The following is a 17,031-nucleotide window of genomic DNA, read 5'->3' as shown; positions in this document are numbered from 1 at the left end:
AACGATTAGACATTTTTTCCCTCTACTCTATGTCAAATTGTTACAAATAATATAAAACGGAGGTAGTATATTTATATGGAGCAAACAATTGGAGACGTAAAAGACGTAAGAGAACGCGGTCTTACCCTTATGGCCTTGTGACTTTTAAGAGTCGTGAATATAGCGCAAGAGAGTTGAAACTTGAAACTTTGAAAGGCAATATCAGCCCACATTAACGCGACTCCTCCACCCAAGTCCACAATTTCAACGCGACACCTTACTTTCTTCACTTCCAGAACTTTTTTCAACCAAGTTACTCTTCATCGAGTCAACACTGTTACAATGTCTGAAAATCCAAAGAGCACAGTTTATATAGGTAACTCTTTCTTCATCTTCTTCCTTCTTTTGCTCTTTCCTTAGTTTAATTCACCAGTTTAATGATTGGTTTTTTTATTTATGCTTCTGCTTATTCATGGAAACCCTAATTTTACGTTGTTCCGCTGTTTGATTCGATTGTTAAAGGTTGCTTCTTGAATTGGGAAATTTGGGTTTAGGGTTATACAAGTATTATGTTATGATTTAGTGAGAGTTATGCTTACAATTATACCAATTGTTAATTTACACTGTAAAGTTGTGATTTTTGCAATTTACTAATTGATTTTTAGGTTTGTGCAATTTAGATTAACTTAGAATCGAGCTGTAGTGAATGGAGATTGCAAAACCTGTTATCCTTACTTGTTTGTAGACGGGTTTCGATTGTTTAATATAAGAAAACGATGCCGGAATATTGATGTTAACTCATTTATGATTGATGAAGATTATAATTGTGGATGCTAAGATGCTCACGTTTGAAAAGAAAACCTACATTGGTTCTTTGGAGGCTCTTATTGTTGGATCAAATTCTCCGAATTTGCTGAATCGATTATACTGTATATTACTACAATTGCTAAGCATCTATGGCTGAATGGTTTAAATAGCCAGCTCATATTTGGTGTTTTCTATCGGGGTGCACTTGACTCCCAATAAGTCTCTTAGATAGTATGTATCAAATTGAATCTCGCAATTCATACCTATGGATTACTTGAGTATTCATTCATGCCTTTTCTTTGTGATATTCCATATGCTAATTTCCTTGACTACTTTGCACACAGGTAATCTGGACGAGAGAGTTACTGATAGGATCCTATATGACATCCTTATCCAAGCAGGGCGAGTAGTTGATTTATACATTCCGCGTGATAGAGAAACAGATAAACCTAAGGGTTTTGCCTTTGCAGAGTATGAAACAGAAGAGATTGCAAATTATGCTGTCAGGCTTTTTACTGGCCTTGTGACTCTGTACAACAGGACGTTAAAATTTGCGGTCCGTCCCCTTCCTTTTTTTCTCTGCATATCTTATTCTGATAGTCGGAGCTTCATAAGGCTATTTTTAGTCTCGTGTTACTTTCCTCATATGGTTGGTGGGATCTTAGTTAGTTCAATTGCCTACTTTTGTTATATGACCAATTACTTTTGTTGTATGACCAATTGACCTGTTTAAACTTCTATGAGTGGAACTTGCGGGCCATGATGTATTATGGCGCCATAATATGGGCATTGGGCAATTAACATGTATTGTCCGATATATTTTTATCGAATAGGAAGATAATTGATTTACCTCTGTTAATAATGTTTTGTTTTTATGGACAGATTTCTGGGCAAGATAAGGCAGCTGCAAATATGACCTCTACCTCGATGCACCCATCTAATTCACCCCTTAGGTCCAGGAAATCTGAACCTTTTAGCAGTATGGAGGACCCTTATCACTCTCGATCTTTACATTCTAGTAGATTCTCAACAAACCCAGGCCGTTATGAGCCAGGTAATCTATTTCTCTGAAGCGTTTCAACTTCTCTTCCCCTCTTTCCTGGTTGATGTATGTACTAATTCATTTTTCTTTTTCCTTTTATATTATTCCTCTATATTTTTTGGACCTGTTGTTTGTGCATTTGCTAACTAAATAATATGATTCTTTTTCTTCAGATTTACTCCCCCCTGGTGTAGACCAAGACTCTAGTCCGTTCAGGTCTCGTCATGATGGCTACAATCAAGATTACTCACGGAGAGTATTTGGAGCATCTTTGGATAGTATTAGCCGCTCTAGGCCAGGACGCTTTTAAACAAGTAATATAATTGCTGACCCTCTTATTTACTTCCCTGAGCATGTTGTGGATGCAAATCTGACTTGTAGATTCAGATTGTCTAGTCTAGTTTACTATCTGTAGTATAGGATCTGGTCTAGTAGCGAACATTGTAATGCTATCATAACAGCTACGTATAATGGTAAATGTATCACATGCGATTCCTCATTTGCTTTCTGATGCTTTTTATTTTGTGATTTGGATGTGTGATGATGAGGTAACTCTGAAATAATGGGTTGTGCTCTCTTTCTTTCTCTTCAAATCTAATACAATGGGGTAAATGGTTTGGTCCATACTTCCTTGGTGTGCTTAGAAACAATGTAATTGAAGTTAAGTGTATTTGAAGGAAAGTTACTGGAGAAAGCCTAATTCGTGAAAATTGATTTTTCGTTTTATTGGGATATCTATCACACTCAGTGTTATCAAGTGGTTATTGCTTTTTCTGAAATTGCTCTTGGCAGCACTTAAAGGATTTGACAAACCTCAGGATTGGATGACATAGGATATTGGATGGTTTCAGAGTCTAAATGTCAAAGTTTAATGAAAGATTAGAAGGGGCTCTTTGTTGAATCGTTTGATTTGTGTTCTTAAGAGCGGAGTGTTGTGTTATTGTACCTGTTCTGAAAATTGAGTGTACATATTCTCTGTAACTGTACTTGGGACATAGTTTGACCTGTTTTACTAAGCTTTGCCTGGGAGATGTTTGGTGTAAGGACCGGTTATGCTGTATTTTCAAGGCTTATAAAACACTTCGTATTAATTTATAGAAAATTTTAAAACTATTGTTGTTAGAGACTGGATTACATTACTGTTCATTGGAAAAGTTAAGGTTTATGAGAGTATTGAGCAAAGCTGGTAATAGAGAAATTATAATGATTTCAAGGATTAACTTCTAAAATAAAGGACAAAGTAAAATGAAAGATGGAGTGTCAAGGAAAGCACTATGTCACACTCACAGCGTAAGAATTCTTATTATCTGATTGACAGATTTTTTTTTTTGGCGTCCATTGTATTTGCACCATTCTGCAGAGGTCTGATGATGATTTTTAATGGTTTGTTGCAAGCTCTATCATTAGAAAGGAATAAGTTCTTTTAGATTGAATAATAAGGTGTTATATTTTAGACCCAATTATAATACCTTTAGTATTATCATAGTTGGAGAAAGGTCTGAAGCTTAATTCCAGCCATTTACCTTTATCAGAGACCATGGGAAGGGATCTGCAATCAATAACATGGTTAAGAAGATGAGATGGATACTTTGGGGTGGGTAATCTGCATGGTTACCCAATTATGACTATTGAGGTTTTAACCTCCTGGTTAATAATTTTCTAGTGTACTTTATGCTCTTGTCAATGTTGAGGACTTAAACTATTGGAGTCTCTGAATCTCTCTGATACAACCAATTCGGTTCATGATGCTTCAGCTTAGGCTGTCTTTGCTTGATTATGGGGATGTTTGCTTGCTTTTGTGTTTGAATAAACTGTTTCTTCTCTATACTTTAATCACGTTTTTGTTTAAGCCAAATCTTAGTTTTATATAGATGTTATAGAGAGATGTACCTTTTATCTCATTTAAAATTTACGTGGGCATCAGCTGTCCAAGTTGCATAAGTTGAATAGGAGCTGCGTCTGAGATTAGGTATGAGTTACAGGGCTTTATGTATTGGTAGAGGGTGTTCTGAATGATGTTAATAGTCTCTATTCCTATTTGTTTAACTTGGGAACTGTGTTGAGTAAAGATGAATATCATGTCGTGGATGATAATGTTCCAAAGTGTCGGTTTCTTGTTCTGGGGTTTGCGGTTGTCTGGTGTAGAATAAAAGCTGCATTTGCTGGTAATTTTTTAAAAACCTGGCAATTTGCGTGATTTTTTTAGCAGCTTGTCAACTATAATGTTAAAATCAAATCTCTGTCAAGATTTTGGTAGTTTAAGCTTGGGTTTTCGTGGTAACTGGAGTCTCCCCTGCTCCCCCGGGCTGGTGGCCTCCCAAAAGAGAAAGGGAGCTGTTTGATTAATTGATGGAAATAATGCTGAGATCAATATCCATAAAACATGTAAATACACGTGCATGTACACGACTATTACAAGCACATTTGCTTCACAATGGGTGGTGTTGCTTTGGCTTCAGCCTTTTCTACATCATTTTCTAAATAGATTCCTTTCAGTGTGAGGTGAAATTCATAGAGAAAAAAAAGAGCAACTGAAAGGGTAAAAAAGAAAAAAAGAAGAAAAGAAACTACTAGCTCGACATTCTGCACTTTGGACAGGCAGAGTATCTACACGAAGAGCATGGTTTTTCTACTATATGTAGGTAGGCTGCATAGGGTTCGTTGACTAAAGGTGGAAGTGGAGCTGAAATTTATGGAATTCAGTACCTAACGAAGGAGGCAAGGGTTCCAACCATAGCTGCATTTATATATGTGGCTGGCTCGGAGTGACTAAAGTCTGTGCGATCATCACTGTAAGCATCATTCTGGCTTGGACCTCCAACGACAGCTCCAATCAGAATGTTGGGATTGGGATTTGAGCCGTAATAGTAAGGTTGGAAGCCATCGCTGCATTTAATAGCTTGATTCTGTTTTCTTAAGGAAGGCAAGGACGAAGCTCGGTGATGAATTTTTTTCGGATAATTTGCCCCATATCCGACCATGTAGGACATCTTCAAAGGGTTGTCTCCAAGTATGTAATCCACCTGCAATAACAATAATTAGTATGTAGCTAGTATATATTTGCTTCTTTGAGTTGATGATGGTAAGATGATTTTAAAGCTCACATAGGGAAGATAGATGAAAACCTGTCTCTTGACAAGGCGTCGTAAAGTTTTCGAGGTGACCACAATGGAACCACAAGTGAACGTGTGCTTGGAAACTGTCATCAACTTGGAATAAGTTGTGAGCAAAAAACTGATGGATGTCACATACTGTAGGTTACTCCCGCTGAGTTTATACATCAGACCACCTACATATGTTTTATACAAGTTCATTAGTGACTCAATTGTGTGACCTACTGACTTGAACTGATATAACCTAACCTGGACCTGAAATTAATGCGATAACTTTATCTTAATTAGATTTTTTTTCTTAGTGTGCTTGATTATCTCTTGATTTGAGTGACTTATCACCCAACTGACTGTAAAGAGATTAATCGGAAAAGTAAAGCACCTGGTGTATACTGGGTGGAAGTAGAAGGGCTGTTGGGCAATATGCGGCAGATGAACTCTTCTGCTGCTTGCTTGTAAGGCTCAAAATTCTTGTCTTTACTTATTAATGCATTCTGAATAAATAGAGGGAAAATTTTGTTTAAATTCTTAAGGGTGATAATAAGGTGAAGTGAAAAATTAACATATTATTTTGTTACCCTGGAGAGGAGGACTCTAGCTCCGGCAAACTTATTGTCCCAGCTGAAAATGTCTGTGGCATCATTAGCTCCAAGTGAATTCATCATATTCAAATAATAGCTCTGTTTTGTTGCTCTGTATAGCCAGGCTGCCCCCCATAGCAGCTCATCCTTGTACCCTGAATACGAGCAGTAGAATGGGCAGACAGCTGATCCAAGAGAATCACTGTAAGCTCCCCTGTACTTTAAAGCAAATTCCATCACTTTCTTTGCAGTAGTCAATAGCATAGCTGCATATCTCCGGTCTGTGCTTCGGAGAACAATAGAAGCAGCAGCAAGTGCGGCTGCAGTTTCACCAGCAACATCAGAACCTGGGTTGCTAGGAGAAACAGAATAAACAGTTCGAGGAGTGTCCATGTCCTCTGGTCTCTCCCAGCATTTGTGATCTGCATTTGGGTCGCCCACCCCAACATATAGCTTCCCAGGAGTGGCAGTCGCGCATTTGTATAAATAGTTTGTAGCCCAACGGATGGCAGCCCTTGCGTTGTTCAACTCAGGCCCCATTCTACCTCCAAACTCCAGCGTCCCCCATGAAAGCATGGTTGTGGTGAAGGCCATTGGTAAGTTGAATTTTACATTGTCTCCTGCGTCATAGTAGCCTCCCTTTAAATTTACCTGTCACCATTCAGAAAAATTTGGTTTTTAGGCAATTAAAAATCATTATGATCCAATGCATGTAGATAGCTATACAAAACTAAGTATATAAAGAAAATGTAACGTACACCAGCAAGAGAGCCGTCAAGAAGGCCAGAATGAGACCGCCAGGTGACGCGTTGATCTTTAGGGAGCCTCCCAGATCTTTGGCCCTCAAAGAACAAGATTGACTTGGTCAATGCATCTTTGTAGTTTTGCTTACCATCGACTGGCAAACTGCCTAAGCACAAGCAGAACACAAACAAAGGCAACGAGAACAGGCGAACTAGGTAGCTATAAGAATCCATTCTCGCTGCCATTTGAGCTCAGCTTACTACTAATAACTGCTATAATTAGTAATACTAACTCTTAATACTAATCTAGTATGATATAAGTAGAAGACTATGCTTGGGTTTTTATAGTGGTTAGTAGAGTGAAGAATTCAATTATGGGATTGCAATAAAAAAGGGGAGACTTTGGTTTATGGGATGCTTATACCTTAAATTAAGGCTTTAAGAGCAAGATTCGCTATTTGTTAGTTCCATCTATCCTTCAACTATCTAATTTTAACTGCTTGTTTACCAGTATCTCTATTTCCCCACGTCCGTCTTTACTGGGTTATGCTTCCTTTCTCTTTTCAGACTTCAATTATCAATATTACAATTGTAGTTTTTGTGTGAGATGGTTGTGCCTTAAGTCGTAAAATAAGGTAACTTTTATGATTAACTTGCAAATTGTGGGATATTATTTGGAAATGGAGTAATACTTTTAGTTTCATATCATGGTATGAGACCTTAAAATGTTAGTTAGATTGCATGTTTTAGGGGTATGGCTTGGCTCGAATTGGGGTCAACGACAAAGCACGGACATAACATCCAAATGTTGTACTAAACACAACGACGTCAATACATGTTTGTGTGGATTAATTGGTGTTCAATTTTTGATATACCAATTGGACAGGTACAAAGCAGAAGTGGTAAAACATTTTGATTAAATCATTGAACTGAGTTTAATTTTGCATTTTGCATTTTGCAATTTCTTTCATGTGTTTGGTGTGTGAGGGAGAATTATGATTTCATGATTTGTATGATATACATGTAGTCAGTGTTAATTGACTAGTGAGTCATAAGTCTCATAAAAACTAAACCCTCAAAACTATTCCATGTGTTAAAAGATCTTTAATGCAATGAGATGTAGTTGTAAACTTCACTTTAACATGATTTTACGAGGTGCACCTAATTACCTTAATTATATGTGTCAAATATTGTAGCAAAATAATTAGCTTAGGTTGAATTCCTCAATTTTAGAAAATATTGGACAAAGTATATGCGTTTTCTGTTTTCTTTTAGTAGTAACATTTGAAAATTTGTAGAATTTACGTTATTCTATTTGACCACTTTTGTTGATTTTCATGTTAGATACAACAGTCATGTGTGATTCTATTAGATTATTTCAATTTATATTTTCACAATATTAATTTTAATTATATTTTACCTATCTTTAATTAGAGGTATAAAGGGTTAAAATTATGCATTGACAAGTATAAAAGTCAAAATGTTGCAATTAAAAGAGAACGAATGAAATATATATTTGTTATCTTCAACATAAACCTAATAACTTTTTTGTCTCATATATAGTGAATTACTGAATACATAAATGAATAGAATGGGTTCTAAAAGTAGTCTCCAATTGACCTAATAATTAAAAGTTATCATACATGCCTTGCAATTGAAACCTTCTCAAGCTTCTTTATTGTAATTCACTTCTTATTAGATTTTGTAAAAACTTATCGCGCAGCCAATTTATTTTTTACGTTTTAATTACAAAAGATTCATAAAAGTTGATATATACTATTTGTCTTAATTACGTTTGTGTTGATTCATGTACGCAGACAAAATAGTACAGTTGTACTCACCTACGACTTACCTCATGCTTAGATTAGGTCATCACCCAAATTTGTGTACCTCTCTTAGAAAATACCGTGATCTTTCAAAGTTTGGATTATTGTCAATTGCTCACAAATTCTTTTTTATGTACTATTTTTTATTTAAAATATATGCCTCAATTTAATTGGTACATTTGTTAATGTCGAACTTTGACCAACAATATCTTTAAGGAAAAATTGGCCGCAACAACACCAACTATGACAAAGGTGCGTGTAGCAGCACAACCTTTTAAGGGTGCGGTTTACAGCACAAACTATGTAATTGGGTGCACATATTAGCATAAATGACACTAATGAACTAAGGTTGCATGGAAAAAAGTGGAATCTTTATTATTTTATATAATTGTTTAAACATTATTTAAACATATATGATTTTCCATCATGCATAACTAAATTAGCCTTACCTTTTTTTTTTTTTTTTTTCATTTAAGCATTTCTTGACCTCCACCATTATATTAAGCGGATTCCTTAAAAAAAAAAAATTGTGCTATTATTTTCCTTTGTTCGCTTCTCCAATTACTATTTCTAATATCGATCTCACATGATTGATTTAGTTTCCTATCCCTTTCCACCTAGTTAAATACTAAATTGATAAATAAAATAAAAAATAAAAAATAAAATCATTTAAATACCTTTATTCTACAAGATTTCAGGATACATAGGTAACTTTCTAAATACTAATATCAAAACCCACAAAGTGATTTCAAATACTTAATTCAAAAAATAATTTTAGAGTTGGATTTTAGGATATGTCAAATTGATTTTTTTGTTTTTGATGTACAACACTTAAATTGTGGAGGTTAAGAGAGAATTAATTTAAAGGGAAAAAATTAATTATAATGGAAGAGGAAACTAAGTCAATCATCACATGAGATGTAAAAAAAGTAATTGAAGAAACAAACGATAGAAAATAATGGCGAAAACTTTTTGAAATAATTCAATTTAATGGTTATTTAATTACATGTGATGGAAAATGGAAAATTAAGTAGAATGAAATTAATCAAAAATATTTTTAAACAAAAAGGCATTAAAAATATTTAAGATTTCACTTTTAGAAGAAATCTACATTTTGCCAATGTCATTTATGTTGTTATGTGCACCCAAGTGCATAGTTTGTGATGTTGAGTGCACCCTTGAAAGGTTGTGCTGCTACACGCACCTTTGTCATAGTTGGTGTTGTTGCGGCCAATTTTTCTTATCTTTAATTATAGATAAGTATTTGATAATTAACTACACATACAACCGGTTGTACATTGGTACTCTGTATCCTTTAATTATTTTTAATTTTAAATCAAGGCTTTAAATTAGATTGGATGACCGTTTAAAAAAAAATAAATAAATAAAAAATAAAAAAGTTAGATTGGGTGACTAGCTAAGAGCTGAGGCTACAAAGCTAAATTAAGGCACAAACATCGATACATGTCCCTATGCTCAACTAATTCGCCCTAAATTGAAGTAACAACTTGATATTTTGCGCTATAATTACAAGTTTTTTTATTAGTCGATGTTAGTTGCTACAATTGCGCTATAATAACAACTCTATAAATATAATATGGAAAAATACGTCATAACATTTGATTTTTATGTGATTTGTGGTGAATAAACATGTTGTATACCATATATCATATATCCATGATATACAAGACTTATTACTATTTCAAAAGTGGAGCACAAGCACGGCATAGTACATAGTAATCGGGGGTAATAGACTAATAGTTCACCTAATGTCTTGACTATCAAAAACTCGAAAATTCAAAGGGCACAGACTCAGGCTGGATGACTACCTAAACCTTATGAATTATGATGTGAAGCTAAATTAATGGGAAAGGGAGATTATATCATTAAAATTAACTCAAACAAAAAACAATCATTCGTGACGTGAAGAATGAAGAGATACGATAGTTTTGATTAGGTGAAAAATATACTCAAATGTATTCAATTATTCATGCTATTAAATTCCAAATTAGTTCAGCTACGTTTGGAATTTGTTTTGATCTAGGAAGATAGGAGCCAGATTTGGTCCATGAATGCTATGTGTCTTTTCATGCACATAATTGTAGTACCACACAAGTATTTTAATAAAAAAATTTATAGTGAAATACGTACTAATTTTTTTGACTATTACTATTAATTTATTACTCCGTGAAGGAAAAAAAATTCTCAATGTATACAAGAAAACACATACTGACCTCTTGTTATATTCAAGATAATAATTTTTACACAAAAAGGTCGTATTTTGAAAGAAAAAAAACCCTAAATTATTGGTAGGAGATATTGCAATTTTTTTAATAAAAAAAAAAACTATTATCGTAAATATTTTAATGGTTTTTTTAAGTGAACCAATGAAAAATTTATCGAACACTAATTATTTATATATATACTTCTTATTGACCATCGATTTATAATTACTGTGTCAAACATATATATATATAACTTTTGTAAAGTTTTGACTTCATTATAGGCTTATAACTATAAAAGCTATTTGAAAAATTACATCCAAATCCCACTTTGTCTTACAATGAAATATCATTCATTTATTTATACAATTTTTAGAACTATTTGTGATGATAAGGAGAAAGACCACGACCAGACCCTTTCACCCTCGCTATTTCTATATAGATCACCAAATACAGTACTTAGGTCACTTATTAGGAGTTTTAGGCAAGTGCCCAAGAAATAGGGGCAAGATCACCAAATTACCAACCCAAGATATAGTGCATGGCAATCTAGAAAATATAGAATCATGTGAAGGAACTAAAAATGCGTAGTAAATAAAGAATTAAAAGTAGCAACACTAAGTCAGGCTTTAAGCAAAATAGTTAATTACTAGCAAGCGAGCTAGCTTTATGTTTAAGCACAATAATCTTCAATTCCTCTGTAAAAGCTAACTTATCGATGATCGAGCTTTTCCTCTCTTCACTCTTTGCATTAACTCCTTGAGTTTTACAGAGTCGCATGTTAAATTTAATAATGTTGGCTTAATATGTCTATGTGTGACAAAGTTCGACTCTTGAATATGTACCCGTATGGGTTGTATTGAATCTTTGGTTTGTAATCCTTGGAGTGTTATTGGGGTGTTACACGCTATCTAGCCACGAACAAGACTCTTAAGTCTTCCATGCTAGCATTGTGTGGGTTATTCCGAAAACTTGTATATAATACCTTTGTACTAGATTTTTGTATGCAAATTCTAAAAGGCTAGTTAGAATGCTCTAAGTCATGATTTTAGAATAATGTAGTAGACTTTAGAAGAATATAGGTACTTAGCAAGAAGGCCTATAAATAAGAGTATCCTAAAAATTAACATTGGTTTTTATTAATAATATAATATTGATCTCATCCTGAAAATTATTCGAATTAATTGAGCTTCATAATAATGAAAACACAACTGTGATATGGAGTGTAGCGTGCTTATTTTTTCGCTGTGTAGTTTATGAGTATGAATTTTAGCTGAAATATTCTACACAAATAGATTTTTCAAACACAAAAGCCCCTAAGAGTAAATGTTCCAATCTACTTCATTTTTTGGTATTAAAATTTTTATTCTTCTATACTATTTGGAAAAGATTCAAACCATTGCACAATGGAACCACATATTTTAGACATATCAAAATATTATAGGTAATAGATATTCTATGAACAATTTAGACATCATACATTAAAATGTAGAAAATGAATCTAATTATAGCTACGTAAATAATACAACTTAAATCATGATTGATATATCAATTTTAAACCCAAAACTTTTAAGATTCAAAGTAAAATCTAAAAGGATTAATTGTGATTATCGAGTTGGATGAATAATACGTAATACCAGCTTCATCCCCGGCGCTGTTGCAACCCCATCTCCCTCTTTTTCCCTCAACTCACGCAAGCCCATTCTCGTTCCTCCACCCCTCCCCACTTTACTTGTAATGGAAACGGCTCGATCGCGGGGCTTAGTCAAGTCGAACTTGGTTACTCTGCCTGATGCTCCGATCGAAAACAAATCAATTGGGTTTAGGGTTTTAGGGGGACGTTTCTTGGTGGCGAAGGGGAAAGTGGGTCGATTCAAGGTCGGGGAGGGAGGCCCTTTTCGATTTGGGGGAAAGGGAGGAGGGGTGGTGTCGGGGTTAGGGTACCGTGGGAAGCGGGAATGGGGATGGGTGGACTGTCATGGGAAGGGTCGCCATTGCCAAGAAATAGGAATGGGTTCACGTGCTGGTTGCTGATTATCAATCGCTAGCAAGGAAGGGGGCCGGCAGTGGCCAGGTGAGGGTGGGAGAGGGAATGGCTGGGCTTTTTTGTTTTTATAATTTTTTTTTTAATGTTTTTTTTAGTTTTAATAATTTGTTTATTGTTATAAAATAAGCAGAAATATAAGAGATTGAGAGGAAATTGATCTGTATATACTACTTGTATTTTTTATGATGAAGGTATACATATATATATATACAGTACAATTGATAGGGTTTGCTTGGAGAATAATAAACCCTAAAATCTAGAAAGTTCTAGAATGATACAGGATGGACATCCACAAATATGTTTAGATAAGAATAAACCCTACATCTAGAATATTCCGGAATGATAAAGGAGTATAATGGTCATCCACACAATATTTCATAACACTCCCCCTTGGATGTCCATTATCGAAGACTGTGCCTCGTTAAAACCTTATTAGGAAAAACCCTGTGAGATAAAAACCTAATGAAGGAAAAAGAGTACAATATTCTTCGTAATACGCTCGAGACTGCCTCATTAAAAACCTTACCAGGAAAACCCAATGTGGGACAAAACCATGGTCAAGGGAAAAAGAGTGCAGTGCGTATTTTCTCCCCCTGATGAATACATAACTTCATATCTTCTAGTGTCACAGCAATGAATCCAATATGTTGGATATCTTCTCATATGTAGTAAAATATCACTCGTTGATCTTTGATCCTCCTAAACTGAAATTGATCTTCAAGTCTTCGATCACGTGAACATGTGAAATGTCTTCATTTCACCATACATGTGTTTATCTCTAATATCATTATTTCAAATCTCATCTGTTTAGTAGTTGATTTAAATAATAAACTAATACGATTATGACTTCTTCTGGAAGTCGTCAATGATAGAAATTGATGATCATTATTTGATCAAACTTCATTAATAATAATTTGATGACAAAACTTGATATCATAAATGTCATTCTTCAATTTCATATGAATTAATATAACACATGTAATTATATACATTTATCATGGTTCTTCTAGACCATAATAAAATAGTTTCACATGTAAGTATCCCGTTGATATTCTTTAGAATATTCATAATTGACATGATAGTTCTTTTGCAAATACAAATAGCAATTCTCACTAACTTTCATATGCTCAATCTTCAGGTTGAGATGTCAGTAGTCACATTGACTTATCAAGAGTTTGATAATAATTGAATTGCAATATTCAAGATATAAACTTTGCAGGGCTGAATATTTAAATACGTCGTACATAAGTTCTTCAGGAACTCTTCTTACATGATTTATAACATGCTATTCAATCATCAATATTTTCATCACAAGTATAAGCCCATTGGAACATAAGTATTTCTTTCTAATATTCCATCAGAGTTGTAAATATGTCTTACTATACTTTGAATGAACATTGACATACACCACAATTATTATATAGATTTTAAAGCATGCAATATGAGATATAAAAATATGATAACATAATTAACAAATTATACAATGAGTAATGCATTTACAACTTCGAACATATGTAATGAATAATCCAATAATCTACGACTCACACATGCATATGAATATAAATAAGACTCGAAATAATGCAAGACACTGTACAGTGTGGATTTTAAAAATCCATATTTCTTTGGACTTCTGGTCCATGATAAACTTTTATTATTATCATTATGTCGACATTAAAATGGACATATATTCCAGATCCCTTATTCACTAGTCCATTATATCACGCACATGCATTATTTATCGGTTCCATCATATCATATACCGGTATCATCATATTATTCCTCAAGGTACAATTTTAATTTGCATGCTATTTTGACAATGATATCTGAATACATTTTTCATTGGTACCATCATAATTTTTCTTATATCATAGGCCATCTATTACAATAATTCAGATATGTATACCACTTTTAGGGTATTTCATTCACTATGATATTTATATATTATTACACTATTAGTGTTAACAGCACTATCTTGCCAAATATCATATCTATTAAACATATCTTTATTTTGGAACCGATCATATACAACATACACTTCAGGTGTAGTGATTCAAGTACAATTGGCAAGATTTTATCTCAATGTATACACATAATTAATATGACCAAAATGTATATTCAACGCTATGCAACATGAGTCATAACTGAATACAAATTAAATCATAAATGTGCAACATATCTTGATAGCATATGGACGAAAGTTGGCTAAAAAACCTTTCAAATTACCATTATTTATATAGGGATTATCAGTTTAATTAATTTTTGCCAACTTACTCCAATTCTCCCCCTAAGTTGGTAAAATATCTCATTTATAGGGGCGTTTGATTCTATACCAACTTAGTAGACAAATTTGCACTAAATAAATTCACTTCCTTAGGAGGATCACAATCAAAATTTATTTCCCAGAAGATTTGTAATAAAGAAGTTCTATCTCTTCTGGAGAACAATTTCAATGAAGAATCATTTCTTCATTAACTTCATATTGCATGTGTATCTATTATTACCCTTTTCATTATATCTTCTGGAAAAACAATATCAATGGGGAGACATGTGTTGTGCAGTTGTACGTTTTTCCTTCTTTTCCAATTTCTTATGTGCTAACATATAATAGCCCCAATCAAAAGAATTGTTATACAAGCATAAATCATTTGCTTGTAATTCTACTAGGTGGTGATCTTCTGGATCTTTAAAGACTTAAATGGTGTATTTGGTGAGCTTCTGGTCACCTAATAGTTGACAATAATATATAAGTTATTTTGGTGAACTTTTGGTCACCCATTACTCTTTTATATAAGAAATCAAACCTATTAACTCTTGAAATTTTCATCAACACAAATTATTATGAATCACAATTCAAATATAGCTCAATCTCAATGTTATGTCTTGCCATTCAATTCATTTCATATATCTAACATTGAGAGAGTGTCAGCACATTATCAAATGAAACTTCAGGTTTCCATAACGGGTAATTATTAAACCCGCATGGCCTAATTTAATTATCACATCCAATCACTTCTCTAAATTTGAATTTTGGTCAGTTTTCCAATACTAGTGATCACTCTATTAAACTTACTTTATGCATGGGCATGAATATGATGTGATATTAAAACACCAACATGTGTTCTTTTTACAATTGGCAAGACAATCACTATTTTTTTTTTATTTTATTATTATTTCAATAATTACTCATACTCTGCTAGAGTTTTGACTATAATCTTGATACATGTTAATCTTGTTGGACGTTTCATACTCTTCTGGAGTCTTTTATAGAACATATGAACTTTACTAAAGTGATTTCTTCTAGAAATATATTGGGATTTATCACTTCCTCAAATTTGTCATTGTCAATAGTGGCTCCTTTCCTTTTCGAAGATACTTAATCATCTTTAGAACTTATTGATCTATCACGCTTCAGGCGTGCTATAGGTTCATCAGCAATTGATGTCGTCCTTCAGGGACATCAATGTAAATTGGAGCATTTACAGTACAACTAGTATATGAGTAATATGACAATGAAATTTATTTATATCCATCTTCAGGATGGTATCATTTCAAAATATTTAATTCACATGTGGCCACCACTATTAAATAAATCATCAATATTTAGGCTATTGTATGTACCAAACTGACCATCAATATATTCATGTACAAAAATTACATAAAAATAATGGAATAAACACTATCTCCCCCTAATCTTGCATATGGGGGTATAAAAACAGTCCAACAATCTTTAAATTCCTTGCTCTTTTAAGTTAGCAATATCATGTATCAATCAAAGTTAAATTTCTCTTGTAAAATCATGTAATTATTTTATTGATCCGTTGCTCACAATTTCATGTCATGTTGTATTTCATAAACTCATAATGATTATTTCTCGGTCAAATAGTTGAAATATAATAATGTTTGTAATCTTATTGAACTTTTCAATGATTTGATAACAAAAACATCATGCAAACATGCTTCTTTCCAATCATACAAATTCTCATTCACTTCTGGGAGTGAGTAAATCTAGTAATTTATAAATCATCAATTTTGACCTTGAGTTTGATAATATACTATTCAAAACTTTGTATATTCTTTCTCATGACACTATATTTATAAAATCACATTAGTATTGTGAAAATAATAGAAATTTCTAAGTCACATATAAATATCTTCATATTACTATCTTTTGCGGGTTTGTAAACCTTCATAGATTAAAGGAACTTCTGTTTTATAGGTATGAGATTTCATGTCCAACTTATTCAACATTCCTATATAATACAACTTCATTAAGGCGTATAATAGTATATATGTAATCATATTCAAAACACACATCAATAATTATTTCAACATTAAAGTGGCAGTATGTCTCATAATAGGTTCTACTTATATGTTTATTGACAATATGATCATATATGGTACACACCAAGTTAATGTCAATTATAATGCATGTACATGAGATAGTACAACGTACTAAAGAACAATATTTGAAACTTCAAGTCCCAAAAATGGAAAAGGATATGTAATTATACAGTATTAGATTGCAAGTTACTAGATGATATATGTCTAGATTGATCATTTCATAAATATCTAATGTATCTAATGTAATAGTCATTATTGTCATCACAAACTATTGTTCATCAATCAAATCCTTTCCCATATAATTAACAAAATAAAAGAGTTTCAACATTGCAG

At 33.2% G+C, this 17,031-nt stretch overlaps 2 protein-coding genes across 2 annotated transcripts; one reads left to right on the top strand and one right to left on the bottom strand.

The window, feature by feature from the left end:
- Nucleotides 1–201: 201 nt before the first annotated feature.
- On the top strand, nt 202–2,327 carry LOC145585269 (protein HSH49-like). The gene is made up of 4 exons (XM_081641983.1): nt 202–355; nt 1,131–1,342; nt 1,669–1,840; nt 2,002–2,327. The coding sequence occupies exons 1-4, from the start codon at nt 322–324 to the stop codon at nt 2,136–2,138; spliced, it is 555 nt and encodes a 184-aa protein (XP_081498109.1). The 5' UTR covers nt 202–321; the 3' UTR covers nt 2,139–2,327.
- A 2,200-nt stretch (nt 2,328–4,527) lies between these two features.
- Nucleotides 4,528–6,508, bottom strand: LOC145584280 (endoglucanase 9-like). The gene is made up of 5 exons (XM_081641156.1): nt 6,278–6,508; nt 5,517–6,170; nt 5,321–5,432; nt 4,954–5,117; nt 4,528–4,851 (listed from the first exon to the last, which is right to left on the bottom strand). The coding sequence occupies exons 1-5, from the start codon at nt 6,506–6,508 to the stop codon at nt 4,528–4,530; spliced, it is 1,485 nt and encodes a 494-aa protein (XP_081497282.1).
- Between the last annotated feature and the right edge of the window lie 10,523 nt (nt 6,509–17,031).

The sequence above is a fragment of the Chenopodium album genome, chromosome 16, assembly GCF_948465745.1.
Source record: "Chenopodium album chromosome 16, dcCheAlbu1.1, whole genome shotgun sequence".
Classification (NCBI taxonomy): domain Eukaryota; kingdom Viridiplantae; phylum Streptophyta; class Magnoliopsida; order Caryophyllales; family Amaranthaceae; genus Chenopodium; species Chenopodium album.
The sequence above is the reverse complement of the archived record's forward strand: the minus strand, read 5'-3'. Positions and strand labels throughout refer to the sequence as shown.